The sequence below is a fragment of the Phyllostomus discolor genome, chromosome 11 (assembly GCF_004126475.2).
Source record: "Phyllostomus discolor isolate MPI-MPIP mPhyDis1 chromosome 11, mPhyDis1.pri.v3, whole genome shotgun sequence".
NCBI lineage: Eukaryota > Metazoa > Chordata > Mammalia > Chiroptera > Phyllostomidae > Phyllostomus > Phyllostomus discolor.
The window spans coordinates 68,336,565-68,363,917 of NC_040913.2; the positions used below are offsets into that span (position 1 = coordinate 68,336,565).

Here is a 27,353-nt window from a genome sequence, read left to right on the forward strand (position 1 = left end):
GTCAATCAGGAAATCCTTCCCACTTTTCCTTCATAACATGCCACTCTGGCCCAAGCCATCACCACTGCTCACTTAGGTTACTACAGCAGCCCCCTGACTGGTTGCCTATTTCTGCCCTTCCCCACTAAAGTCTAGTCTCAGGAGACACAGCAGTAATGTGCCCTCTTAAAACATGAGCAGGATCATGTTAGATCTTTTTTTAAAACTCTCCATTCCTGGCTGGTGTGGCTCAGTTGGTTGGGCATCATCCTGCAAAGGGGAAGGTCACTGGTTCTATTCCCGGCAAGGGCATGTGCCTGGGTTGTGGGTTTGGCCCTGATAGGCCATGTAAGAGAAGCACCTGATTAATGTTTCTCTCTCACATCAATGTCTCTCTCTTTCTCCCTCCCTTCCCCTCTCTCTAAAAATAAATAAGTAAAATCTTTAAAAAACAAAACCAAAACAAAAAACCTCTCCATCTGCTTCTCTGCTCACTCTACAAAGCCCTTGCAATGGCCTACATGACAGAGACCTTACAGGATCGGGTGCTTGCTCACTGCAGTCCAGTCACCCTGGTCATGTGGTCCCTGGAAGGCAGAAGCCTGCCTCGGCCTCAGGACTTTGCACCTGCTGCACCCGCTTCTTGGCAGCACCCTTCCCAACACAGCCACGTGACTCCCTTCACCTTTGTCAGGCCTTTTATCACACATCACCTCAGTGAGGCCACCCTCGACCACACATTCGTAACTGCAACCCCCCCCATTCCTAACCTCCCTTCTCTCCTCTGCTTTAATTTTCCCCAAAGTATTTCACACACAAAAACACACACAGTCTGTCTTGCCTTGCAAGAGTAAGATTTTTTGTGTCAATTTTGTCAACCACTGTATCCCCAATACCTAAAATAATGCCTGGTACATAAGAGGCATTGTGAATAAATGAGAGAGGACAGTGACACAGGGCTGCATGTGATCTATGATACATATCGTGTAGTCTTTTTAAAGGGTTACATTTTACCAGGGGACTCTGCATGCATATACATATTCAGATATTGCAGGAAAAAAAGATGCTCCCATTTGATAATTAAATTAACATCATACAAACCTGAATAATTATAAAGAAATAGTTCTCTAAACTGAGAGACGCTCTAGAACACTCCACAGTGCTAGGGTTTCTGAAACCCATGGATCTCGCTTCCCCAGAGCACACAGAAAGGACAGTGCTAATACACCCACCTTACCTGGCGCAGGAGAAAGTTGCCAGGCCAACATTATGCACTTTGATTCCCTTCAAATAACAGAGAAATTATGACACCAAGTGCAAAGCACTTAGTGTTTTAATGATGTATAAGTTCTGGGTGTAACTCACTTGCAGGGAACCTCCGGACTCAAGTCTGAGAGGAAAACATGGTGTGGTTGTTAGGCTCTGGCGATGTGTTCGCTCAGTGGGTAAACACGGGTGGCTCCCATCACAAACCACACTTTAAAAGAACTTAAAACTATCCTTCAATTAAGAGCCAAGTGATTTTAAAAGAACATTTAGATGCAGAAATAAATTATTCAGGAAGGAAGTAACTCTGTACACAAACGTGATGTGAGGCAGAGAAAAGCCAAATGTGATTTTAAATAAAAAATGTAAGAGTGTCATAATTTCTTTACTTGATAACACTTCTTTTGTTCCCGAAGTTACACACACAGTAGAAGGCCTTACGCAGCCTCCAACCAGCAGACTCCAGGACGAACAATCCCCCTGCAAAACAACCTGGCCAACGCCCATTACTACTCAGTGCTCACAGCTAGCAATCAAAACCCTGGCAAACCATGGAATTCTGCTCCCATCACTGAGCTGATAGTTACCAAGAATCAGCTGAGTTTGCTCCCACACTCATTTGTGCCAGTTGTTTACCACTGAAATTACGTAATGTCATTAAACACTATGTAAAATAATCATGTACAGGTATAATAAGAGTTGTTACCAAGAAGGCTTAGTGTAATGCTTGAGAGACAAGACATTACATGGTCATCAGAGAATTTTACCAACAATCGTTTATCTTTAAATCGTTTACTAAATAGAGGCAAATGTCACTAATAAATTATTTGTCACATATAAAGATTTGCGATGTAAATATCCCTACAGAAATCAAGAAATTACCATGACCTTTTTAACTTCCCTGTGAACCTTCTTGTTATGTAATGATTTTATAAATTAAAATATTGTCTCACTGAATCCCAGATACATTTATTTTAGCAGTGCTTCTAAAACTTTGGCTTTAATTACTCTGAACTGATCTAGCTCTTTTAAACAGATAAACTGTTTTATACATAAATAAAATAAAAATATATTTGCAGTGAATATGTCTTTACTGCTCCAGATTTAGAATATTATGCTTTGTTTTATCAGACTTTTTTTTCCCTAAACAGGACCCATCAGCACAAGAGACAATCAACTGACATACAAACCACACAACGAAGGTAGGAAGAAATGAATCAGGAATGAAAAAAATTAAGATGAAATGAAAGGGGATGAATGAAACAGTTCTGTAAAACCGTTACATCCGGCAAACTTAGCCCAAGCCTTTATCTGCTCTATCAGACGCCTCTGCCAGAAGGGAGACACCTGTGTGAGGAAATTCGCAGGAATACATTACTCTTATCTTTTGTGCCCTAGGTTGTCATTTGCAAGAAAGCTCTAATGAGAGTCACACACCTGAAGCTCCATAAGCAACCCACGAACACTACTGCAAAGTAAGGAAAATTCCACTTTGCCAAAACAGGAGATGCAAGAAACCCCGCACTGAAGCCAACAGCAAAAAATGATTAGGCTAGCAATCCTGCTGACTCCAGAATCCTACTCTACCAGAGGACAAGGCTAATGTGAGAGCACCTACTCTGTCCATACATTCTCAGAAGGGTTCCTGGGTTGAGCTGCAAAATAGCCTGGGATCTTTAACTCATTCATTGAATAAACATTTATTATGCCAATGCACCACATAAAATAACAGAAATTTCCTCTTGGCTTCCACACTGCACACCTATAGGCAATCACAGTATAGGTACATGACCAGTTTTGCCATCCAATAAGCTGTGTCACTTTAAGAAAGGAAATAATTCTGCCTCCTTCTCAGATAAGTACAAGCTACCACCCAGGTCCCATTCACTGTTCACTTACCAGGTTACTGCTTCTTTCCTGTGGGCATTGTTCTAAGCCCTCACAGTCGTTAAGCATCAGTGAGGCATTCCATGGGGTAATGAGGCAGCGCAGCACAGGGACATCAAATGCCTTACCTAAGGTGCCCCAGCTGGAAGGCAGCAGAGCCAGGCAGGATGCCAATGAGGCTGTCAGATCCAAGGCCACACTCCAACCACTACCTGCACTGCTGCTCCCTTGGTGACACAGAGCATCCTTTCAGAGGACAGGCAAACAAGTCTCTGCCCCCCCCCCCCATTAAAGAGCTGGCCCAACCTCATATTTATCAAGTCCTTTAGGAGACACTGCCAAACAACCTTACACAAGAAATGTAAGGATTACATAAAATGCCATCGATTTTGCTTTCCACGCCTTCTTTTCCCCATAGGCATTCGTGGAGATCTGTGTGGCTATGGAGGAGGCCTCCAAGGATTCAACAATGGTAAAAACAAAACCACCAGCCAAAAAACACGAACATTTCTTAAAGGGAGAAAAAGAGAGGGGAGAAATACTCTCAAGAGGGTGCTGGCAACCTTATGACTTGAAAATGTTTATGAAACTGGTCTAAATTTTTTAATGTTAATTTTCAATTACAGGTTACTTTTAGTGTTACCCTGTATTGCTTTCATGTGCACAGCACAGTGGTCAGACATTTATATAACCTGTGAAGTGATTCCCCGCAAGTCTGGTACCCATCTGGCACCATACATAACTACTGCATTAATACTGACTATATTCCCTATGTTGTACTTTACATCCCCGTGACTGTTTTGTAACCACCAATTTGTAATTCTTAATCTCTTCACCTCTTTCTCTCTGAATGTGTCCGCTCTCGTCTGGTTTAAATTTTTTTAGGGGAACCACCTCTGCTATGCAAGAGGTTGGGAAGAGCACAGGTTGCCTTAGATCAAGATCAGCAGGTGCTGTAAGCAAAGTGGCCAGACTGGCTGGATCGCCTCACTGTAGCCACCCTCAGTGAGGGATGTTTGTCACCTGGAGGCCACACCCACTACAGGGGTCTAATTAAGTCCTAGGGGCAACTGCTGGAAAAGGTCATTATCATCACCAGTTTAAATCAGAGTTTCTCAGGCACTCCTGACATGAATCAAGTGGGGTGATTATGAAAAGTGTCCCTGCAGAACTTCTGAACCCGAACCTTCCCACAGCCCTGGAAATCTAAAACCAGGTGATCCCTGTGATAGATGAGTCTGGGAATCACTATGTATGTCATAGAATTATGAGACCTAAAAAGTTCAAGATGGGTGTTCTGAGTAGGCGTCCTCTTCCTTCTAAGGAGTCCACTGATTAATCCAGGAGGAAGGCACTATTTCCTATACATGAAAGTCCCCAGAGAAATGACTTTCCAAGTTTCCTTTCAATACATGTGACCGTCTGGAATCCTCAGAGTTCTGCAATCCTCCCTCGTAGCTTAGTTTAGGCCAGAGGTGTCAAACTCATTTTCACTGGGGGCCACATCGGCCTCCCAGTTGCCTTCAAAGGGCCGAATGTAATTTTAGGACTGTATAAATGTAACTACTCCTTAACTAGGGGCAAGGAGCTCTACATTCAGCCCTTTGAAGGCAACTGCAAGGCTGATGTGAAAATGAGTTTGACACCCCTGGTTTAGGCAAGGGTTAAATCCACCCTTTTTTCCAACCGAAAACAAAAAGAATGATATTCATTACACAAATCACGCTGTTGACTGACATCAGCAAACATGTGAGGCCCTAGAAAGTGTGCTAAGACCTCTCACGTTTTACTTAAGATAAAGAACCTCACTTCCTCAAAGGACAGGAACAAGAAAGTGACAAGACAACCCACAGAACAGAAGGTATCTGCGAAGCACATATCTGATAATAGACTTGTATCCAGAATATACAAAGAGTTTTTACCATTCAATAAGAAGACAACCTAATTTTTTAAAAGGGCAAAAGATCTGAAAGGATTTCTGCAAGGAAAATATACAAGTGGCCAGTGAGCATATGAAGAGAAAGTTCAGCATCATTAGGAAAATGCAAAACCACAGTGAGATATCACTTCATATCCACTGAGATGGCTATAATCAAGAAGAAAGAAAATAACAAGTGTTGATGAGGAGGTGGAGAAATGAGAACTCTCACACATTGCTGATGGAAGCGTAAAATGGTGTAGCCCCTGTGTAAAAGTTTGGCGATGGATCCAAGTGTTAAACACAAGAGTTACAATTATGACCCAGCAATTCTACTCTCTGGTATATACCCAAGAGAAATGAAAGCACATATCCCACAAAAACTTGTACATAAATGTCCATAGCAGCATTATTCCTAGTAGCCAAAAAGTGAAAATAACCTGTCATCTGATGAATGAATAAAGAAAATGTGGTCTGTCTATTCAACTGAATATTACTTAGCAATAATAAAGACAAATGAAATACTAATGCATGCTGCAACATGAGCACTGGAAATGTGCTACATGGAAGAAGCCAGTCATAAAAGGCCACATACTGTATGATTCCATTTATGAGATATGTACAGAATAGGCAAATCTGTAGAGACAGGAAGTAGATGAGGGGTTGCCTGGGCCAGGGATGGGAGCAACAGAGGGATTCAAGCATGACAACTAATGTGTCCAAAGTGTGTGTTGGGCGACGAATGTGCTCGGACACTGACTGCGATGATGAATGCACAACGCTGTGAACACACACAAGTCTCTGAATATACACTTTCAATGGATGAGTTCCATGGTGTGTAAATTGTATCTCAATAAAGTTGTTTTAAAAAAGAATCCCCCCCAAAAAAGAATCCCATTAAACCTCCATGAGCCTCAATTTCATCCTCTGAAAATAAGGATACCACCTATCTTACAATATTGTAAAGAGCATATAAGAAGATAGAAATTTATATATGAACAATGCTTCCTGTAGAGTGTCTGGCACGTAACAAATACAGAATACGTGTTATTCTTTCAGCTCTCCTATCCCCAGATTTTTGCACTGCTCTGTTTTCATATCATTGTGTCTTCACAAGTTACAGAACTCCAAACTAGAACGGATTCCACTAGAGGCCCAAACATGAGGATTCTCTCATGACTTCACACATGCTAAATTAAGGCTATTCCTATATGCCTGGCCCTGAAAAAGCCCTGGAGCATGCAAATGTGAATGTCTACCTCCAAGACTTGTCACTAAAAAGTTTTTGGAGATAAATAGTAAGATTTTTTTTCTTTGCTCCTTGATCTTTGGGCATCCTCTATCTCTAACCGTGGGTGGAGCAGAGGCACCTCCACAAGCACGTAGTTTTAAAACCAGGCACACCCCTTGCCAAGATTTACGCTGCTCAGGCATCTTTCCCAGTCAGCTTCACCTACACTGACAATCTGGTGGGCCTCCAAGACAGCTCTGCAGGGGCCCCAGGAAAGACCCGAGCCCTTAAATACCCAGCACCCCCACCCCAGATACTGTGTGTGATGCTTTGCAGAGTCGAAGGGGCTTGGAGCTATGGAACTATCACCCACAGGCTGCAACAAAAACAGTCAACTACAGCCTTCTGTCCACCTCCCCGAGGTCTCAAACAATTCACAGCCATCTCTTGCTACCTGTTTCAATGTTTTTTTCAGAAGAAATCCTACTGTCAGATACACTTCATTTATTTATTTCTAGTTGATTTTAGAGAGAGGAAGGGAGAGAGAAAGAATCAGTCAGTTGTCCCACCCATCTGTGCATTCACTGGTTGATTCCTGTATTTGCCCTGAGTGGGGATGGAACCCTCGACCTTGGCATATTGGGACGAAGCTCTAACCAACTGAGTTACCGGGTCAAGGCAACTCCATTTTCTTTTTCTCTTCACTTTCAATGATTTTACCTGCACTTTTATTTCCATGAAAATACCATGCCTCCATATACTCTCACTGCTTATCAGACATCATGGAGTAAATGTGTGCAAAACTCAAAGCTCAGCAGAGCTCGGTTGGTAAACACACCATAAGCAACTGGCAGGCAAGTGAGAAATGACTGCCCAGGACAGTCAGTGTTATTTATCTGTTAAAGTATTTTTGCTCTAGAGCTGTGCTGTCCAGTGTATTAGCCACTGACTATAGAAGGTTATTGAAATTCACTGAAATGAAATAAAATTTAGAACTCAGTTCTTAAATCTCCCTCACCACTAAATGTGCTTTCAGTAGCTATTATCTGAGCCTACTGACTGCCATACTGCACAGAGATACAGAATACTTCCAACAGAGCGGGAAGTTCCACTGAATGATGCTGACTTAAGAGAGTACCTTCATTGATTCTACGAAAGTTTGTAAGTTCAGAGTTCTTAGACAGAGTAGTTTTAGTCTTTACAAATCGTGAACTTTATCTCTCAGATGTATGACCCAAGTGCCTCTGAACCTTCTTGGCAGATTTTCTTAATGGTTAGCAAGGTTTTTTGGACCTTAACACAGAGCTTGGCACATGGTAAACAAGTAATATTTGCTGAACGAATGAATAAAGAGCATAGTAATCTCTGTATTTCAGCTTCTGCATCAGCAGGAAGAGTAGGAAGTTCACCAACCCTTTAGAGCCACAAGAAATGAAGCTGAAAAACATAAAACATCTGCCCCAAAGGAACTTATGTTCAAATGAAAAGTTTTGGGCCCAAGGAAACATTGTGCTTCTTTAAACACCCAAAACGTATAGCTTTTAGAGACACGAAGAGAAGGTCAGAGGGGATCCTACAGGAGATCACAGAGCTGCTGCCATTTCTCAGTATTTCACTGAATAACTTTTGCTAGAGAATCACAAAATCACAGAGAGGCAGTAATCGTCCACTCACACTGCCTTACACCTAGGTCTCCCTCCCCTTGGTGCCCTGTGACTCATTCCACACTGGGCCTGTCAAATAACTTCTTGGAAAATAAGTATTGTTGAAACTGAAATTCAAAAAAGGGTGTTCGTTTTCAAACAGAGACAAGCAGTTCTACAAGCCCTTAACCAATAATCTCCTGGAGCCCAACAAAAGAAGCTACAGCTGCTTCTATTGAAAGTTTTCTGTATCCCTTGTTCGCAGACCAAACAGCCACAGGAAGAACCAAGCTGCTCCGTTTCTATAACTGACATTGCCTTAGCAAAGTCTGGGGACAGAAGGCAGGAGAAACAGGGAGCAGCTGCCGCCTGATCTTCTCATGAATGCCCCCCAGGCTCATTCCCCATTCTCCTCCTTATTGTTCCAGGCGCCTTTTCTCAACAACCAAAGTCCCAGTTCTTGGGTGGCAAACACACACACACACACACACACACACACAAGCAGCCTTCTTTGTGTCAACAACCACAGTTGCAGAAAAGTCAACATCACTTCTATGAGGTGATGTAACTAGAAGTTAAAATAGGTGAACCTTACACTCAATTTTAAATTGTTAATCTGCTCTATTCTGAATTCCAATTATTTATAACCATATGGAAGTCCTTACATGTGGCCTTACAGTGGCCTTTAGACATTACATGTGTTTTTAAAAGAAAATCACACAATTTCTATTTCTTGAGCCAAACAACAGTACTTGCCCCACTATTTAAGCCAACAGATACATAGAGTAACAGTTGTTGATGAATCAGTCATTCAATTTCAGATTCTAAGACCCACAGAATCTAAATATTAGAACCAAAAAGCTCAGTTTCTGCAACACACAATGCTAACTTTGAGGACTGGTGGTTAAGGAAACTGAGTGTTGAGTTTAAATCTCAGCTCTGTGCCATTCATTAGCTATATTCCTTAACCTCTCCAGACTTCAGAATGGAAACTGACTTCATGGGGTTGTCATGGGGTTGTCACAGGTAATCTGTGTTAAAGCACATAATAAGATCTCAATAAATATTAGCTGTGATTGGGCCCTGGCTGGTGTGGCTCAGTGGATTGAGCACTGGCCTGCGAACCAAGTCACTAGTTTGATTCCCAGTCAAGGCACATAACTGGGTTGCAGACCAGGTCCCCAGCAGAGGGCGTGTGAGAGGCAACCACACAATGATGCTTCTCTCCCTCTCTTTCTCCCTCCCTTGCCCTCTCTAAAAATAAATAAATAAAATCTTTTAAAAAAAGAATCTTTATCTCATATATACACATGTATGTATATATACATATATATGTGTGTGTGTATATATATATGCTGTGATTGTAACAATGTGTCATGCCTGAAAACATCACTTCAACATTTTCCAAAAGTTAGAACTTAACATGAAACTTAAAGGAAAATGCTTTCCAGCTAACCCACACGAAAAGTCTGTAAAAAAAGAACCCTAGGCTCAGGTTAAAATGTTCACCTTCCTCCTAATCCCAAACTCCAATAATGAACTTTTAAAAATATCTATGAACATGTACAAATTATTCATCTCACCCATCTGTGGCTGGAGGAAAGGAGTTTCAAACTAGAGAGCAGTTAATGGTTAAGCAAGTCCCAAGAAATGAGTGTTGGGTCCGGGTCAAGACCTGGGCCAACTGTGAACGAGGGGAGAGGAGCTGGTGACTCCCTCACACCACAGCTGTCCTCAAGAGAGAAAATGCTCCACATCTCTGTGCCCTGAGGTGTCAACGAGGTCCCCGCCCACTGGGCACCAATGGGCCCCAGTCTGTTGACCTTTCTGGGCCCAATGGTAAACAAAGGCTGCAGACAAGTGCTATTTTTATATAAATAAGGTAGCATAAGCAAAGATTCTTTATTAATATATGAGTATCATCTTTTTTTTCTGAACAAGGCATAGAAATTTGTTAATTTGGATTTAAGAATAACTTGTTCACTGCATGCTGCAAATTATCCTTTTTCTCCACCGTAACCTGCAACTGCAGCTGGCACCGCTGCTTAGCACACCACTAACACCAGGCAATTTGGGACGTGTGAAAAGTGTCCCAGGAAGATGGTCTTGTACCTCAGAAACACAGGAAAGATAAAAAGGGACACACTCTCAAAAAAATAATGCCACTCCTGAAATGCTCTCCAGCAAATCTCTTAGTCTACATTCACCGCCACGAACAATACAAGCTGTCCAGTCCTGGGCACACCGAGCAAATGCTCTGGAGTTTCACCTGGACCCTGTACTCCCCTACAAGAAGGTTAGGCTGCTTTAAAAGAACTCAGGAAGAACTGAGGGGCAGTATTCGATGTGAAAATACCTCCATTCACAGCAAAGGGAAGCCAAGGATAGCTTTGCTTGGCCCAGCCTGCGGGGGAACCCTTGAATGTTGAGAACCCTCAAAGCAGCAATGATTTGAAATTAAACTGGATGCTCACCTTCTCAACTTGAGTCACATCCTCAGGTAAATAGATTTGGGTCACCTACTGATCACCACATTATTTTTCACAACTGACTGCTTAAACCTCAATCATGTCTGAATTCATTTCTAAAAATTGGGAAAGACCACCATCCATTACTCACCTCCCAATCCAACCCAAGCCCAGAGAAATGCTCTTTTCATAGTTGCCAAACAACAACGTTAGCTCGGGTAAACCTTAAGCAAACCAGGGTCGAGGCCAAAGCGCACACACTAATAATGCTCACACAGTTTTTGCCTCAGCACTTCCTAACCAAGACTGAGATCACCCTCAGCCACACCGGGGTCTTAGTTTATGAACAATGCGTGACAGATGACTCCAGAATTTCTAAAACAAAAATAAATCACCTCTAAAAGTAGCAACATCTTAGATGTATTTTTTAATGTAGTGCCAGGCTAAATCCCACTCACACATTTTTCCATCAGGGCTAACAAACAAACATATCAAGGCTTTATAAAGCAAGTAGAGCCATTCATGGAAAGTATCTCTAAATTTTCTTTTTTCAATGAGCTGATTTTCTGTCTTATTTCACTTTTATTCCCAAATCCCCAAGATTTACAAGCCTATAAAGATTTCCAGGGTATCCTGTGTTTTTAATTGCTAGTATTTAAGCGAAACTGAACCTCCTGAGTACCCTGTGCATCATAAAGTATGTATTATTCTTTGGCCACAAATGAAGTGAACAGGGCCAACAAAATTTTTCTTAAAGCCAACAGGCATTTAGATTTGCAAATCTACCTTCTTATGCTTGCATTTAAAAAAAAATACTCAACTGTGGAATTTCACCTTAAAATAAGGTTATTTTAACTTTGCAGCTTTAATCACTCTCTCACATTCAATGGCCAGGAAGAGAGCACTGATCTGTTCACAGAATATACAGAGATATTCAGAATGTGATGTACAGAGTAAATCACTGAGTAAGTAATGCATATACATGTTTAGGCATGAAACCATAAAATGCCAGAGCTAGAAGGCTCTGGGAGAGCATCAACCCAATACCCTCATTCTGTAGGACAGACCACGTTAGCTACAGGGGTTAAATGATTTGCTCAGGACAATGGCAAAAACTCACCCAGTGACAAAACCTATGAGCCAGGTGTCCTATTTACTAATCTAAGAGCTTTCCATGGTACCACTGTGCTTCTTTTATCACAGAGGCATGTATTAACGAAATAGCTAACACACAAGACAAAAATCACACAGGGTGGGGCAAAAGTGGGTTTACAGTTGTTCTTATGTAAAATAATACAATAATTAATAAATGCCAATACAAGAATAAAACTGTTTCATGTACTTGTACCTGTAACCCTACTTTTGCCCTACCCTGTATATCTGTAACATGACTTGTGGGTGGATACAAGAAAGTTGTAGAAGAACACGCATCAAGCCACTAAAAATTGGTTGGGAAGGTATAAATTTATTTTGCATTGTTTTGCTGATTTTGTTGATATATTACATTGTTAAGCACCAAAGAAGAATTTACTGACTTTTGAAGAGTATCTCTTGATTTGTAAACACTCTAAGAAAAGATAAAGTATTTCTTGCAAGAGGAAAAGTGCATTTCCCTTCCTTCAGCAGGGAACATCCACCCCTCACTCCCCAAAAGCCACCCAAACCCTCCCCTTCAAAGTCCAGCTCAACTGCCAGCTCCTCACAGAGGACTTCCAAGCTCATAGGCCAGAGCCTCTCCTTTTCTGGCTCCCTCCATCATAACCTTTGCAGAAGTCTCTCCTACTAGAAAGCAAGCTCCTTGACAGCAGAAATCCTGTCTTACTCACCCGGCAAGTGGGCTTTGCAAAGACCTTTGCATATACTGCATTCATCACAATTAAGGAACTGCAGCATTTGTACCCAGAATCCCACTCAGAGTAATTTTCCAGATCTCCCTCTTCCTCACACCAACACCTGGACCTACTCAAGAGTTATTCCGGAGTGGAAATCAGGATCCCCTGCACTGTTGGGCAAACCAGTCTTTGGAAAATGAAATCATAATGCCCATTACCTACTGTATCGATGTGCCTACTTACCGAGTGTTTAACATCCTTCAACATCTGGGGGAACGGTACAACTACACATTTATTATTTAACTTAGGTCTGTGACATTCTGAGGCTACATTCTCTAAGTGTTAATCTGATTTTTTTTAAAATCTCAGAACATCACTTATTAGAACGTATAGCTGAAAACAGCGGATAACACTAAATGTATGTGACACAGAATGAAACGTCTTTAAAAGCTACTGGGAATATTAAACCAGATAATCTTCCGTTGTCGCTCTACGCAAGTTTTTGGATATTTTTTTCTTTCTGACAGAGAAACGTGATAGTCCCTAAATACAAGAGCTGACCTGGCAGAGTAAAATCGGCACATCGGGTCCTCTTTAATGCTATCCTCCTTTTGATCATTAAGCAAGAATGAGTACTAGGGCTTCTCGTCCAAATCTCAGGTTTTCAAAGCCGAGGGTTGAATTAAAATCCCAAAATCTTAACCCCACAAAGTTCACCCTTCTGGGCTCATAACAAACACAAAGAAAGAAAAAGCAAAAGGAAAATCGCTACCAGATGCTGATGCTAAGGCACAAACACAAGTGGCCCGGGGAACCTGGAGAACTGACGAGCGACAAAGCCAACCAAACCTCCACCCCAACTGGACTGTGAGCACCAGCGAGACCCCACACTCTCTCTGTCCCGCGGGTCCCGAGCCTCACCGCAGCACTTCTTCCTTCCATCTTCCATCGCCAGCGCCGAGCCCGCCACCGCGGGGAGCCTCAAGGAGGGCGGCGGACGCAGCACGCTCCAGGTCGGGCTCCCGGGACTACTGAGGGGCGGCGGCGGGAGCCCCGCGGCGGCAGCGGTGGCGAGGCGCGCACCCTAGTGGAGGCTGCTCGGTGCGGCCCCCAGCGGTGTCAAAGCGGAGGCCGCGCGGGCGTGGGTGGGACGGCGCCTGGGGGCGTGGAGGGGGCGGGGTGACTGAGGCAGGGCCAGCGGGGCCTTGCAGGGCAGGGGGCCGGGAAGGGTGGGGGTGGGGAAGGGGGAAGGCTAGTGGGGGGAAGGGGGAGGGCTAGTAGGGTGGGAAACTGAAGGGGAGAAATGGGGTGAGAGCGAGCTCGGAGGATGGCAGAGAGGGTGCCCCGGGGTAGGGGCAGGAGTGCGGAATGGGGCAGGGAGGTGGAGGGACGGAGAGGGTAGGAAGGGTTAGGATAGGGGAGAAGGGGGAGGAGTCCCGAGGGGGAGGGTGGGAAGGTGAGAGGGTGGAGGGGGCGGTGCCGAGAGGTGGGGGGACGGAGGGGAGGGGGAAGGAAGGGGCTGGAAGAGGTGGAGAGGGCGGAGGCCCACGGCTAGGGGGCGAGGCTCCTGCGGGGTAGGGGGAAGGGGGCCGCGTGCGGGGAAGGGGTGGAAAGGGAAGGGTAGGCAGAGAGGGCCAGTTGCCACCTTCGGGCGCCTAGCACTCACCCTCCGCCCGGCGGAAATCTGCCTGTTGCTTTGTCTGGTTCCCTAACAGTTTTCCCACCCCAAGAAAAGTGAGAGGCGCTTTGGCTGGTGTTTCCTCTAAGGAAGGGCCATCTGAGGGAAGCCGCGAGTAGTGCGCCATCCCTCCTGGTCCCGCGAGGAGCGCCCAGGCTTCCCCTGGGAGTCTGGGGGGATGAGGAGGGGTAACCCTCCTGGGTCCGTGTTGTGCTTTGCCTCTTTGAGGAGCTCCATGGGCGACCCATATAAGATCTATTGCCCCTCGGGACAGGACTCGCCTGGGTCCTGCAATCTTGTTGAGACTGTCCTAACCGAATATGCGTACCGGGGCATAATTCACTTCAAAAGCACATTTTCTATCGAAAATGCCGAAAACCTGTGCCTTTTTTTCCCTTTTCCCCTGGACTGTGTGGGGCGGTGGCAGTCTGCAAGGGCGCCCTCCCCTGGCAAAGGGATCAAGGAGACCTAAAAACCGCCCTCTGTAAGGTTTATTAGAGTGAAAGTGGTTCACCTTACAGTTCAATGTTTGCCAGATTCAAGCACCTGGAAGTGGAACCCCAAGTGACCGGTAGCGTGGGGCTTGCGGTATGTTTGTCTTACAGCTTCAGTGCCACGAACACTAGTCTTACTTCCTGTGACCAGTAGAAGATGCCCAAATAAAGGGAAGTGGCCACCACGGCCAAGCTTTGAGTGAGGATGAAAGGTCAAGTTCCTTCAGGACCCAAGGAACCAGCCCACCAGGATGGGATGCAGTCAGGCACATGATTCCCCGACTTTTGCTCTGACTGCCCCATTTACATCTATCAGGCAGCCAGTGGCACCCACCAGAGGAGCCAGAATGAGGGTGTGGGTACATTTACACAAATCCGTTCCCTCTTTGGAGAAGCGATCTCAAGCCATTCTCCCCTGCTAGCACAGCAGTTTGGTCAAATGTGTGGGTTTTAAAGCACCCAGTTATTTGGGTATATTTCTCCTTTATGGATCCTACCTTCACCCTTACAGAAATACCCCAGGAAGTCAATCCCTGTGTGCCCATTTCCAATAAACTTCAGCTTCTTTGAACCCTGGGGTCTCATGGTTTTGTTCACAAGGAATCAGAAGTATGAACATGTAGAAAATATAGTTGCTACCTGGGGCCTCACCACTGGCTCAGTGGCCTTTAACTGGAAAAGTAACCAACATTTTATAAAGGGAGGAAGGTAAAGAATTTTAAGCTGAATCTAAAACTATACCAACTATTCCCACACATAACTATTTATACAGGAGGCAGGGTGGACCTAGATTTACACAAGTTTACTAGTTAAGGGACCTGGGAATAGATACTTGTAATCTGAGCCTCTGTGTCCTTAATTGTAAAATGAGGATAATGATAACTTGCAGAATTGTTATTAGCATGACATTATGTAGCGCTCCTGGCCCATAGTAAAGGTTCAATAAAGGGATATTTCAAAAATTAAGCAAGCAACAGAATATATTTCCCATTTTCATCACTAAGGATTTTTTTCCCCCGAATCCCAAATGCTTCAAGGTCTTACTTACAAAGGTGATTACATCTTTTAAATAATCATTCATTTTTCCCACCTTAAATAATCAAAGGTATAAATGATGGAAATTCTGATCAACATAAATTAACCCGTGTTACCACTTCTGAATTGATAAAACACAAAGAAAATCAAATAAAGGTTGACATTTCAGTTTGCCAGCACTATTTTGTGTGTAAATATTTTGTTAAGTGTTTTTAAAATATTGAAAATGAGGAAGAATCCCCATTTCTGCTATCCTAGCCCCCAGGGATGCCAGGCACCCAGCTCAAATGATCACGACTGTCCTCAAGTTCAGTGTCAGAATACACAAACATCCACTTTGGTAAGAGCAGGGAGGGAGCACACAAGCCAGCTGGGCAGCAGCCTCTAAAAGAGGCATGGGCTGGTCAATATTTATCCATATAGCACCATATTCCTCCCCCACACTCTGTCCATGAGCCTGGTATACATGGTGTGGAAAGAAAGAGAAACTATGAAGTAGGCAAGATGTTAGATACTGGAGGTCAAAACAAGAAATGAAAATGAAGTTAAAATTCTCTCATGTATTAGTCATTCATATAGTCAGTCAATCCTTACTATTTCTGAAGGCCAGTTGTTAGAATACCACATTGTGGATTTTTTGGGGGGGAAGGCACAAAACTGAATATAGAATGGGAAAAATTTCAAATATAAATTCATAAAAGCTGACAAATTCCACACACATTACCAACTCCAGAAAAACTACACATTTGTATCAATAGTCTTCATAATATTTTTATTAATTAAGCTCCTAAACTATCTCCGTATTACTTTCCCTCATGTGTTTTGGCTGCATACTCTTAACCATTCCTTTGGAATACTTTTTTTAAACAGCTCTATTGAGATATAATTCACATACCATACAACTCACCCATTTGGAGGGAACAAGTCAATGGTTTTTGAGCAATTATTACCATAGTCAGTTTTAGAAAATTTTTAGTACCTCCCAAAAGAAACCCTATACTCCTAGCAGTCATGCTTCTTTTCCCTCCAACCCTCTCAGCCCCTGGCAACTACTAATCTACATTCTGACTTTATGGATTTGTTTATTCTGCACATTTTGTAGAAATGGAACCATACAATATATGGTCTTTTTTGTGTCTGGTTTCTTTTATTTACCTTAAGGTTTTCAATGTTCATTCATGTGCAGCATGTAACACAACTTTATTTTTTTGATTGCTAAATAATGTTTTACCATATGGACAGGCCACATGTTATTGATCTGTTCATCAGTAGATGGACATTTGGGTTCTTTCCACTTTTTGGCTTTTATGAGTAATGCTGCTATAAATGTTCATGTACAAGCTTTTGCATGGATGTTACACTTCCATTTCTTTATAGTAGCATTTGTGGGTCATAAGTAACTCTATTTAACTTCACTGCCAAACTGTTCCACAGGGGCTGCACCATTTCATATTCCCACCAACAATAGGTTTCAATTTCTCCACACGATAACCCGCACTTCTTATTGTCTACATTTTTTATTATAGCCATCCTAGTGGGTGCGATATGGTAGAATGATCCTGTAATATAATTTTCTGTGGGTACAACAGAAACACACTCCAGTCTTCCCTCTAGCATGGTTGATCAAAGGTTATTTTTTTATTATTGACATTTTAGAAAGTTCCTGCCTCACAATCATTATTGAAAATAGCTTGTACAATTTCAGTGTGTTGTCAAATTTGAAAAGACTTCTTAAGTTTCTTTCATTTATGAACTGTAGGATTTCAAGACATTTCAAGGTTCTCTATGCAATGATTACTATTCAATGCTCAAAACTGAAACTCTAACTCATTTTTATTACTATCATTGAGTTTTGTCCTTTCATAGATGTCAGTTAATTCATGTCAAAATAACAAAGAGAAAATACTTTTTCATTTTGTTTTATGGGTCACACTTCATTATTTACATTCTCAGACAATCTAAGAATGTTAAAATATGCATTTTTAAATTTTTTATTTGAAATACATGAAGAACTCTAAACTTCATAGTATTTTCAATTAGAGGGGCTCTTATTCAATTAGAAGGGCTTCTTCTCCAGTTAGAAGTTATGTGTGCTTCAGTGCATAAATAGGATGCCTTATAAATCATATTCTAACTTCATACAAACAATTAATACACTAGAGTAGAGGACATTAAGTCTTACTATTGTATTCCTTGGTTCTAGCATTGTGCCTGGTCTATAGTAGGGGCTCAATAAATAATTTTTGGATTGAAAATTGCTATTATTTAAGGTAGAAGTATTCAACTTAAATCCAACAGATTTTCAGCTCATACATACAGCAATCTGAAATCAGGTTGAACTTGAATTTCAGTAGCCCAAAGTCAATCTAAGAGGACACGTGCAAGACAAAATTCACCATGGCATCTGACTCTACTGAATCCCAAGTGAATGCCAGATAAATACGAGGATTGGGAGATAAAAGCAAAGAGAAAAATGTGGTTAATGTGCTTATGTGACTGAAAGGAGCAGAGAAGTTGGGAAAGACAGAGGAGGAAGTAGATACTGCCTGCCTTGAAGCAAGTGCACAGGAAATGTTCAATCAGAGGATGATCTGATGCACAGGATGGACTCACCTCACCTTTTTCCCACGACCCAAATAAATTAGGCTAAGTCTGTTACAAAAGATGAGAATAATATATACAAGTAATAAAGGTTTCGGCTTATTTATTATTTTTCTTATCTTTTCATGCATTGATGTGACAAAAATTTATTGAACATTTACTATGTGCTTGGTATAGTTTACTGACTGCAGCAGTAAACAAAACATCACAGTCCTCATGGAGCTTACAGTCTAATGAACTTGGGGAGACAGGAAATAAGCAACATAAAATATATGATGTTTTATGATAATAGGCTTTTTAGAGAATAAAAAATGGATAAGGAATAAGGAGTGTGGGGTAGGTGGGAGTAGATGGTTTCAAAGGATACTCAGAAAAGGCTACACTGAAAAGGTGAAATTTGGGTAAAGACCTAGAGGACATGACAGCGGTAAGTCATGCAGATCTGTGAGGAACTGGAAGTGCAAAGGCTCTGAGGGCTTTCCCAGAGGTTCTGGCCAAGCAAAGAGGTCTGGTGCCTAAGACTGCGTGGGTGCAAGGAATGGGCAGTAGGAGATGTGATGAGTGGGGTCTGAGAAGCTATTGTAAGGATCTGGGCCTTTAACTGACTTCGGAAGATTTTGAGAAAAGGAATTACACGATCTGATTTATGTTTTACCAGGGTCACCATGTAAGATGTATCAGAAACAGAAAAGTGAATTAGGGGGCTAAAGCATCAATCCAAGCAGGAGATGATGATGGTTTAAACAAGGTGGCAGAAAAGGAAGTGGTAAGAAATGTTCAGATTCTGGTTATATTTTGAAGGTTGAGCTGATGGGCTTTGCCAGTGGATATGAGAGACACAGTCAAGGATGACAACAGGGCTTTGGGTGAAGTATTAGAAAGATGGAGTTGCATTGACTAATCTGGGGAAAGCAATGGAAGGAGCAGGATTGGGCTGGGAGATGAGGTCCTCAGTTTTGGATGTGTTTGGTTACAGCTGCATTTTATATATCCTGCTGAAGTGCTGAGTGAACAGTTGGATATATAAGATCAGAATTCAGGGAAGAAGCTGGTGCTGGAGCTATAAATTTAGGACTCAGAGTAGAGATGGTATTTATACCAATGAAGCTAAATGAGATCACCAAAGAAGCAGTGGTAAAGAGAAAAGAGGAGAGTCCAACACTCCAACGCAACGCTGAGAAGTTAGGGAGATGAGTAAGAGCCAGCAGAGAAGACTAAAAAGGAACAGCCGGGCAAGTAGGAGGAAAACAAATAGATGCTCTTTAGTGGAATATTTTCAGGTTATCTTTACATGAAACTTTTTCCTCTCTAAAGTTTCATTTAGCAGTCTCTCCCTACATCCTGCAATCATCACTTCTCTTTTCATCCACACATTTCATTATTTTCAAGGCAAATGGAAGAGAGTGTGGAATGCCTGTATCTCTGGCAATTTTTCACTTTGTCTCAACCTACTTTTATGCCTGACCCAGTTACTAATATTTTTTCACTAATTCTTTACAAAAGTAATTAGTTCTAGAATTAACTAAAGAGATACCTAATTAACATATGTTTCCAGGATGATGTAAATTAACTCTTCATTAATTTGTAATTAATTTATTTTTTGTCACCAAGGAAAGTAACTACCAAACATAGCATCTTCAATTTTAATAAGAAAAAGCTAATGAAATCAATATACGTATTGAAATCAGGATGTTGAATAAATTCCATTCCTTGTGTAACCAAAACTGTCCTCATGATCACTATATTCAGTGGAAAAACTTTTCCCTGACATTAAATGACAATTTGACAGGCCCAGAAGCTGCTGAGCTCACTCATCGGTCCTCTCAACATAGGGTCTATTCAGTAATTAAATTAGCCAGTCCAAACTTGACCTAGCATTAAATCTTCCCCCCTTAGCTGGAAATGTGCAGCAGGAAGAAGGATGAACAAAGTGCTCTGCGTTCCTCAGCCCTGGTATCCTGCAGGACACACCTCCTCCTCCTGCTGTCTCTCTCTCCAGCCCACCCTGTTGGACAGACCCCAGAAGGCAGCCTGCAGTCCTGCTCTCTGGCACATGGCCCACATCTAGTCTGCAAGAAACACTCACATGTCCCTTGCTTCAGGCACTCAGGAAGTGCCGGCTAATCCCAACCACACAGCAGAAGCTCCCCCCCCAAACCCCGCCTTCCCTAGAAGTACAGACAACTCTCAGAGTGAGTTTCCTGGGAAGGAGAGTCTCCACTAGCTTTCTGGGGCAGGAGTCAGGTCACCAGCCTCAGTGTTTTCCAGGTACAGGGAACAACTGGAATTTCTCTAAGTGGTCACTGGCTTGGGATTGGACAGTAACACCTGTCCCTCCCCCTAATGGGGCATGGAGCCAGGCAACAGCTCCCATCACCCTCCCCTCCCACTCTCCTCCTATTCTCACTTCTTTTTATAGCTTTGATCTGACTCTGCAATCCAAGATTGTGGAACAGGGTGTAGGGACCATTTCCTTAAAAATCTGTGCATGGGATGGAGGTCTGTTCTACATTCACCTTGATTTCCTTTGATATCTACTGCACTGACACCTCAGTAGAACCTGAGACAGAAAGATCCCCTTTCTAACATCCACTTACATTTCCTAGCGTGAGTCATAGCATTTTGTTTTCTCTCTATAAATGCATGTGTACATGGATTTACAAGGACATTGAAGTATATACATTATATATTGTACCTCTGCATATAGACTTAATCACCTCCATGTAGATGTGTTTGGAGGTGAAGATTGTGAATGTCTGGTACCCTTGTGGACAGATATCACTGAAAAAAAAATCCTACTTCTACATCTAGCCTAATCCATCACACTCACATTACAGATATTGAGACACTTCATGCCTGTTCCTCATACCTGTCCCATCCAATTCAATAACTTCTAGTCATATAAAACTGTTTAAATTTAAATTTAAATGAATTAAAGCAAAATTAAACAAAAAATTCAGCATCCTAGTCTCACGCTCCCGATTTAAAGATGGCTGATGACTACTGTGTTTAGACAGTGAGATGATGAACGTTTTCATCATCGTGGAGTGCTATTGGACAGCACTGCCCGTATGAGCTTTGGCAAATGGGAGGCACCGAAAAAATGACAAATGAAAGTTTGGTCCAAAGATACCATGTGATTGCACTATTTTGTTTTTTCTGAGAATATAGAGCTATTTAGTACAGGACTATGTACTGACAACCATTAAAAACCAAAACCCGAAGTTTTACATACACATAGGTACACAGATAGCTACAGGTGCTTTTCTATTTCACACCTGAAAGCCTATGTGCATTCTCTTACTTCACCAGAACATTCTTTACCATCAAAAAAAATGCTGAAAATATTTTAGAAAAAAACCCTATTTCTCTCAAAAAACAAATCACTTTTTCAACAAATGAAAAGGAATTATTTCAAAAGCGGTATTGAAGGGGGATTCCGTATAAAAACATTTCTTTGCTGAAATAAGCATTTCACTTATAATATTTTTTCCAGAGTAGAAATGACCTATGGAAATCACCAATGACTGGGTGTGTTTCAACTGTAAATGTACCCTGGCTTCTCTCCAAGAGGACACTCCAGCATAGTAACAGCGCTGCTCTGCAGTGAGTGATGATGGGAGACAATGAGAAGGATGCCAGGGGCCACCTGGATGTTGACCAGGAGTCAGGAGACAGACAGAGCCCCAACTTGCTCACTGTCTAACCATGAAATGGGACCTGCTTTTTCTTAGGCCTCCATTCTCTTTTCTGTAAATGGGAAAACTCACCTTTCCACTAGCAGAATTCTGGTATTCTGTGATTTAAAAAACTTTTCATTAAAAGCAGTCTTTACTATCATAATCCTCATAGTTTTTCTGGCAAGTCTCTAGTGACAAAACAACTCCCAAAAGCTGAATCTCTCGATGTTCTGAATTGGGACCCCAAGAAACTCAGATCAGTCAGCACAGTTCAGAGGACAAAGACCACACCTTATTTATTTATTTACTTTCTGTCTCTAGCACAGGGTGTATTGCCCAACACAGAGGAGGTACTTAAGGGATGTTCGCTGAGTGCATGAATGAATGAATGAATAAATGAGTGAATGAGTGAATGAATTCTCTTTATTTTTGGAGTTAACAGCATGTTGTTTAAGAATTCCGGGAACTTCCAGCCAAGATGGAGGTGTAGGTAGATGCACTGTGCCTCCTTGCACAACCAAAAGAAGGACAACAACAAATTTAAAAACAAAACAACCAGAACTGACAGAAAATAGAACTGTATGGAAGTCTAATAACCAAGGAGTTAAAGAAGAAACATTCATCCAGACCAGTAGGAGGGATGGAGACAAACAGCCAGGTGGAGAGGACTGGAGAGGAGGCTATGGCTAGCAGACTGGGTGGTCCCACATTCGTGTGCAGATAAACTGAGAGGAACAACTGGGGAGCAAGACAGACCGCACAACCCAGGGTCTCAACTCGGGGAAATAAAGCCTCAAAGCCTCTGACCAAAAACACCTGTGGGGGGTGGGAGGCAGTAGGAGAAACTCCCAACCTCACAGGAAAGTTCGTTGGAGAGACCCACAGGGTCCTAGAAAGTACACAAACCCACCCACCCGGGAATCAGCACCAGAAGGGCCCAATTTGCTTGTGGCTAGTGGGGTAAGTCATTGAAAACCAGCAGAGAGCAGAGCAAGCATCACTGTTCCCTCTCAGCCCCCTCCCCCACATAGAGCATCACAACACAGGGACATGGGTTGCCCTGCCCTGGTGAACACCTAAGGCTCTACCCCTTACTATGTAACAGGTGTGCCAAGAAAAAAAAATGGCCCAAATGAAATAACAGATCAAAACTCCAGAAAAAATATAGCTAAGTGACAAAGAAATAACCAACCTATCAGATGCACAGTTCAAAACACTGGTAATCAGGATGCTCACAGAATTGGTTGAGTATGGTAGCAAAATGAACAAATGAAGGCTACCCAAAGTAAAATAAAGAAACATATACAGAGAACCAACAGTGACGGGAAGGAAACCAGGACTCATATCAACAGTTTGGACAAGAAAGAAGAAAGAAATATCCAACCAGAAAAGAATGAAGAAACAAGAATTCAAAAAAAATGAGGAGAGGCTTAGGAACCTCCAGGACATCTTTAAACATTCCAACATCCGAATTATAGTGGTACCAGAAGGGGAAGAGGAAGAGCAAGAAACTGAAAACTTATTTGAAAAGATAATGAAGGAGAACTTCCCCAATCTGGCAAAGGGAATAGACTTCCAGGAAGTCGAGGAAGCTCAGAGAGTGCCCAAGAAGTTGGACATTAGGAAGCACACACATCAAGGCACATCATAATTTCATTACCCAAGGTTAAAGATAAGGAGAGACTCTTAAAAGCAACAAGAGGAAAGCAGAGAGTTACCTACAAAGGCATTCCCATGAGACTATCACCTGATTTCTCAAAAGAATACTTGCAGGCAAGAAGGGGCTGGAAACAAGTATTTGAAGTCATGAAGGGCAAGGACCTACATCCAAGATTACTCTCTCTAGCAAAGCGATCATTTAGAATGGAAGGGCAGATAAAATGTTTCCCAGGTAAGGTCAAGTTAAAGGAGTTCATCATCACTAAGCCCTTATTATATGAAATGTTAAAGGGACTTATCTAAGAAAAAGAAGATAAGAAATACAAACAGTAAAATAACAACAAACTCAGTTATTAACAACCGGACCTTAAAAAAAAAACTAAGCGAACAACTAGAACAGGAATAGAATCACAGAAATGGAGATCATATGGAGGGTTATCAGTGGGGGAGTGGGAGGGAGAGAGTGGGGGGAAAGGTACAGAGAATAAATAGCATAAATGGTAGGAAGAAAATAGGGTAGGTTAAGAATAGTATAGGAAACGTAGAAGCCAAAGAACTTATATGTACAACCCATGTACATGAACTAAAAGGGGGGAATGTGGGTGGGAGGGGGTGTGCAGGGCAGAGCGGAATAAAGGGGGGAAATGAAACAACTGTAATAGCATAATCAATAAAATATATTTAAAAAGGAAAAAGAAAAAGAATTCCTTGGATTTCAGTGGCTTTACAGGGAGAAATGTTGGTAAACATTGTCAACAAAGTAGGAAGGAGGACCTGAATAGAACTCTCATCACAAAATACATGTATTATGAACATTTACTTGAAAATATCTGTAGTTCTCCCCCCATTTCCCAGTGTGCTCTCATTCCAAACATAACTACTGAATTACCTGCAGGAGGTGACAAGTTCCTAAGGCTGAATTCTGATAGTGACTCCTTTTTAGTTAACTTCCCTTCTAAGTTCTGTGAACAGAGGTATTTTAGTCTATTGATTCATATATTTCTACCTTGTAAGGACCCTGGAGAAAAGAATTTCCTTTTCCTTCTAAATCAGATTTACATACTGTTAAACTCACCAAATTTAAGTGTTGTAATATTGTGATTTGTAATAAGAAATATATATTTGGTCTTTGTCCCCCTTTCTGGCACACAGCTCTTAAACCCTTGAAATTTTCTGAAAGATTAGAGCATAAAATTGCCTTTTGTTATGTTAATGAGGTGACTTTTGACCAGCACCTGAACATGCAAGCTAGTTGCCAGGAAAGGGTTGGAACTTTCAGTCTCACCCCCAGGACCTCCAGGAAGGAGAGAGGGGCTGAGGCCAATGGTTTAATCAGTTGTCCCTATGTGATGACACCTCCACAAAACCCTAAAAGGACAGGGTCCAGAGAGCTTCTGGGCTGGAGGACAGGGAAGATTCAGAAAGACTGGCATGCTCAGAGAAGGCACGGAAGGTTCTTGCCCTGTCCTATGCATCTCTTCCATCTGGCTGTCCCTGAGTTAATCCTTTTATAATAAACCAAAAACTAGTAAGTAAACTGTTTGTTTGAGTTCCATGAGCTGCTCTTACAAATTAACTGAACGTGACAAGGGGGTTGTGGAAATGACAAAATTATAACCTGTCAGTTGAAGCCTAGGTGACAACCTGGACTTGTGATTTTGGAGGTGGGTAGATTGGGGGTGGGGCAATCTTGCCCTTAATCCCTCAAGGACTGAGTCCTTAACCCAGAGCTCTCAAACTCATTTTCACCGGGGGCCACATCAGCCTCTCCATTGCCTTCAAAGGGCCAAATGTAATTTCAACTCCTTAACAGACAAGGAATGGTTATATTTATACAGTCCTAAAATCATTTCGGCCCTTTGAAGGCAACATCAAGGCTGATGTGGCCCCCGGTGAAAATGAGTTTGACACCCCTGCCTTAACCTGTGGAATCTGATGCTACCTCCAGGCAGATAGTATTGGAATTTATTTGATACTTATTTATTTTCTATAATTGTTTTTATCCCTGTTTTATTGCTTTCTGTCTTTATTGTTTCCATCCTTCTTTCTACTATAGATTTAATTTGGTTTTATTTTTCTAGCTTCTTAAGGTTGCAGCTTAGAAAGAGTTTAAGCTTAAACCAATGGCAAAGGAAATAGGGTAAATTATAAGAAAGTGTAGACTGTAGAAAGGTAGGAGGTAGGCACCCAAACAAAAATATGAAGCCACTATCTGACAGAGAATGTCCCTAGATTCTGTAAATACCCCCCAACACACACACCCACGCACATACGCTCACGCACATACTGCAAACTGATGCACTTTCTCCCTCCTCAGCATGTAACCTCTCCACCCCCATTTCAACTTAGTTTCATTTTTAAAAATTTATTTATTGATTTGAGAGAGAGAGAGAGATGTTGGTTTGTGGTTCCAATTGTTATACATTCATTGGCTGATTCTTGTATGTGACCTGACCAGCTATTGAACCCACAACTTTTGCGGTATGAGGACGGCACTCTTAACTGAGCTACCAGAGTTCAACTTAGTTTCCAAGCTTCCACCACTCTTTCATTTCCAAATCACCCCAACAGAAGAAACTCGGCATGATAATTGTCACAGCCTCCAAGGCCCACTCTAATTTTGGTTGTAGAAAGTGTCCTTGGATAAGCTGCTTTCTCCTTCCAGTCCCTTTTCTTCAACTCATTGCTAAATATGGCTCTCTGCTGTAGAATAAATACTATAGCATAAACAATCCTGTGTGTTCACTATGCCATTCCAATTTCCTTCTGGGCACATTAGGAAGACTACATTTCCTAAACCAAGTATATCTACATGGGGCCGTGTTTCCAGTTCTGGTCAACGGAATGTCACCAGAAATAGTGTATGCCACTTCAAGGCCTGGCACCTAAAATCCCCAAGAGATCCTTCATGTCCTCTTTTCTGTTCCTGGAGAATTGCCAGTGCCCAGAGCAAGCACAACATTCACCGACACAAATTCTGTGAAGTAAGCGAAAAATAAACTTGTATTGTGTTAATTTACTGACATTTATGTTTTTCTATTAGAGCAAGAACATTACATCATTGACTAATACCTATTGCAAACTACAGACAATCAAGTACTAATGCCAAGCACACTATTTTGAAAGTATAATTCTATTCAAAAACATGTGAATCATGCATTCTTCATATCATTATCAGTTTAGTCACATTTGCCACATCATTTTTTGAGGAAGAATCACAGCAGGGAACAGAATAGTAATATAACAAATTTAAAGTCACTCTTTTATCTACTCTGCTGAATTGACCTTTGTTTTTTGACACAATGCAGTCAAGAGCAATCTGAAAAACTGCTAAACACATATGTAGATGAGAGTTTTCCCCTCCACCCCACAACGAATGGACTACAAAGCTTTCCAATAAGGAGATTTAGGATAAAGGTTTATACCTTTACAAGTATATTATCTACATCATAGTGCGTGGGTGCCACTTGTGAGGAAAGGAGGTGACATTCTGATGATAGATTTGTTTCTATCCGTTACCTAAACAGGAGCGGAAAAATAAAACTATGAGCAAAAGATTCAGCTTTGCAGACAGAACTCAAAGGACATTAGAGATTATCTAAATCTCTTTCTTTTGCAGATGAGAAAACTCTTCTGTAGACTCTTGGCACAGGCTGCAAGACAACTGAGTAGAGTCATCATAACATTTTCCTTTAAGAGGGCTCTAATTGGACACACCCCATGACCCGCTTTATTTTGGAGAAATGATTGCCTTCCTAGAGGAGCCACTCCTGCCACTCAGCATTACCAGGCAATGGGATGCTCAGGCCACTGGGTACCTGGAGGGAGGGACCAACAGAGGATGCCAACCCGAAGCAAACATCTATCTGCTCACTTTACTCAAATCACTGTCTTTACTGGCAAAATGAGTTATAAATAGAAATACTTTTACCTTTTATAAAAGATGTTAAGACTTGTGGAGCAATTTTTATTTTTAAAAAAT

At 42.0% G+C, this 27,353-nt stretch overlaps 1 protein-coding gene and 1 long non-coding RNA gene across 3 annotated transcripts in view; one reads left to right on the forward strand and one right to left on the reverse strand.

Annotated features, from left to right (window-relative positions):
* The window catches only part of PSD3 (pleckstrin and Sec7 domain containing 3), a 536,273-nt gene that overhangs the window by 368,650 nt on the left and 140,270 nt on the right, over positions 1-27,353 (reverse strand). Inside the window, exon 1 of one of the 2 annotated variants that reach the window (XM_028526436.2) lies at positions 13,146-13,392. The exons of the other annotated variant lie outside the window; for it this stretch is intronic. Coding sequence (XP_028382237.1) covers positions 13,146-13,166 — 21 coding nt within the window. The 5' untranslated portion in view covers positions 13,167-13,392. Of the gene's footprint in view, positions 1-13,145; positions 13,393-27,353 lie in introns of those variants that run through there. 2 annotated transcript variants of the gene reach the window in all.
* Positions 13,761-27,314, forward strand: LOC118497412. The gene is made up of 2 exons (XR_004899937.1): positions 13,761-13,798; positions 26,991-27,314. It is a non-coding gene; the product is annotated as an uncharacterized LOC118497412 (long non-coding RNA).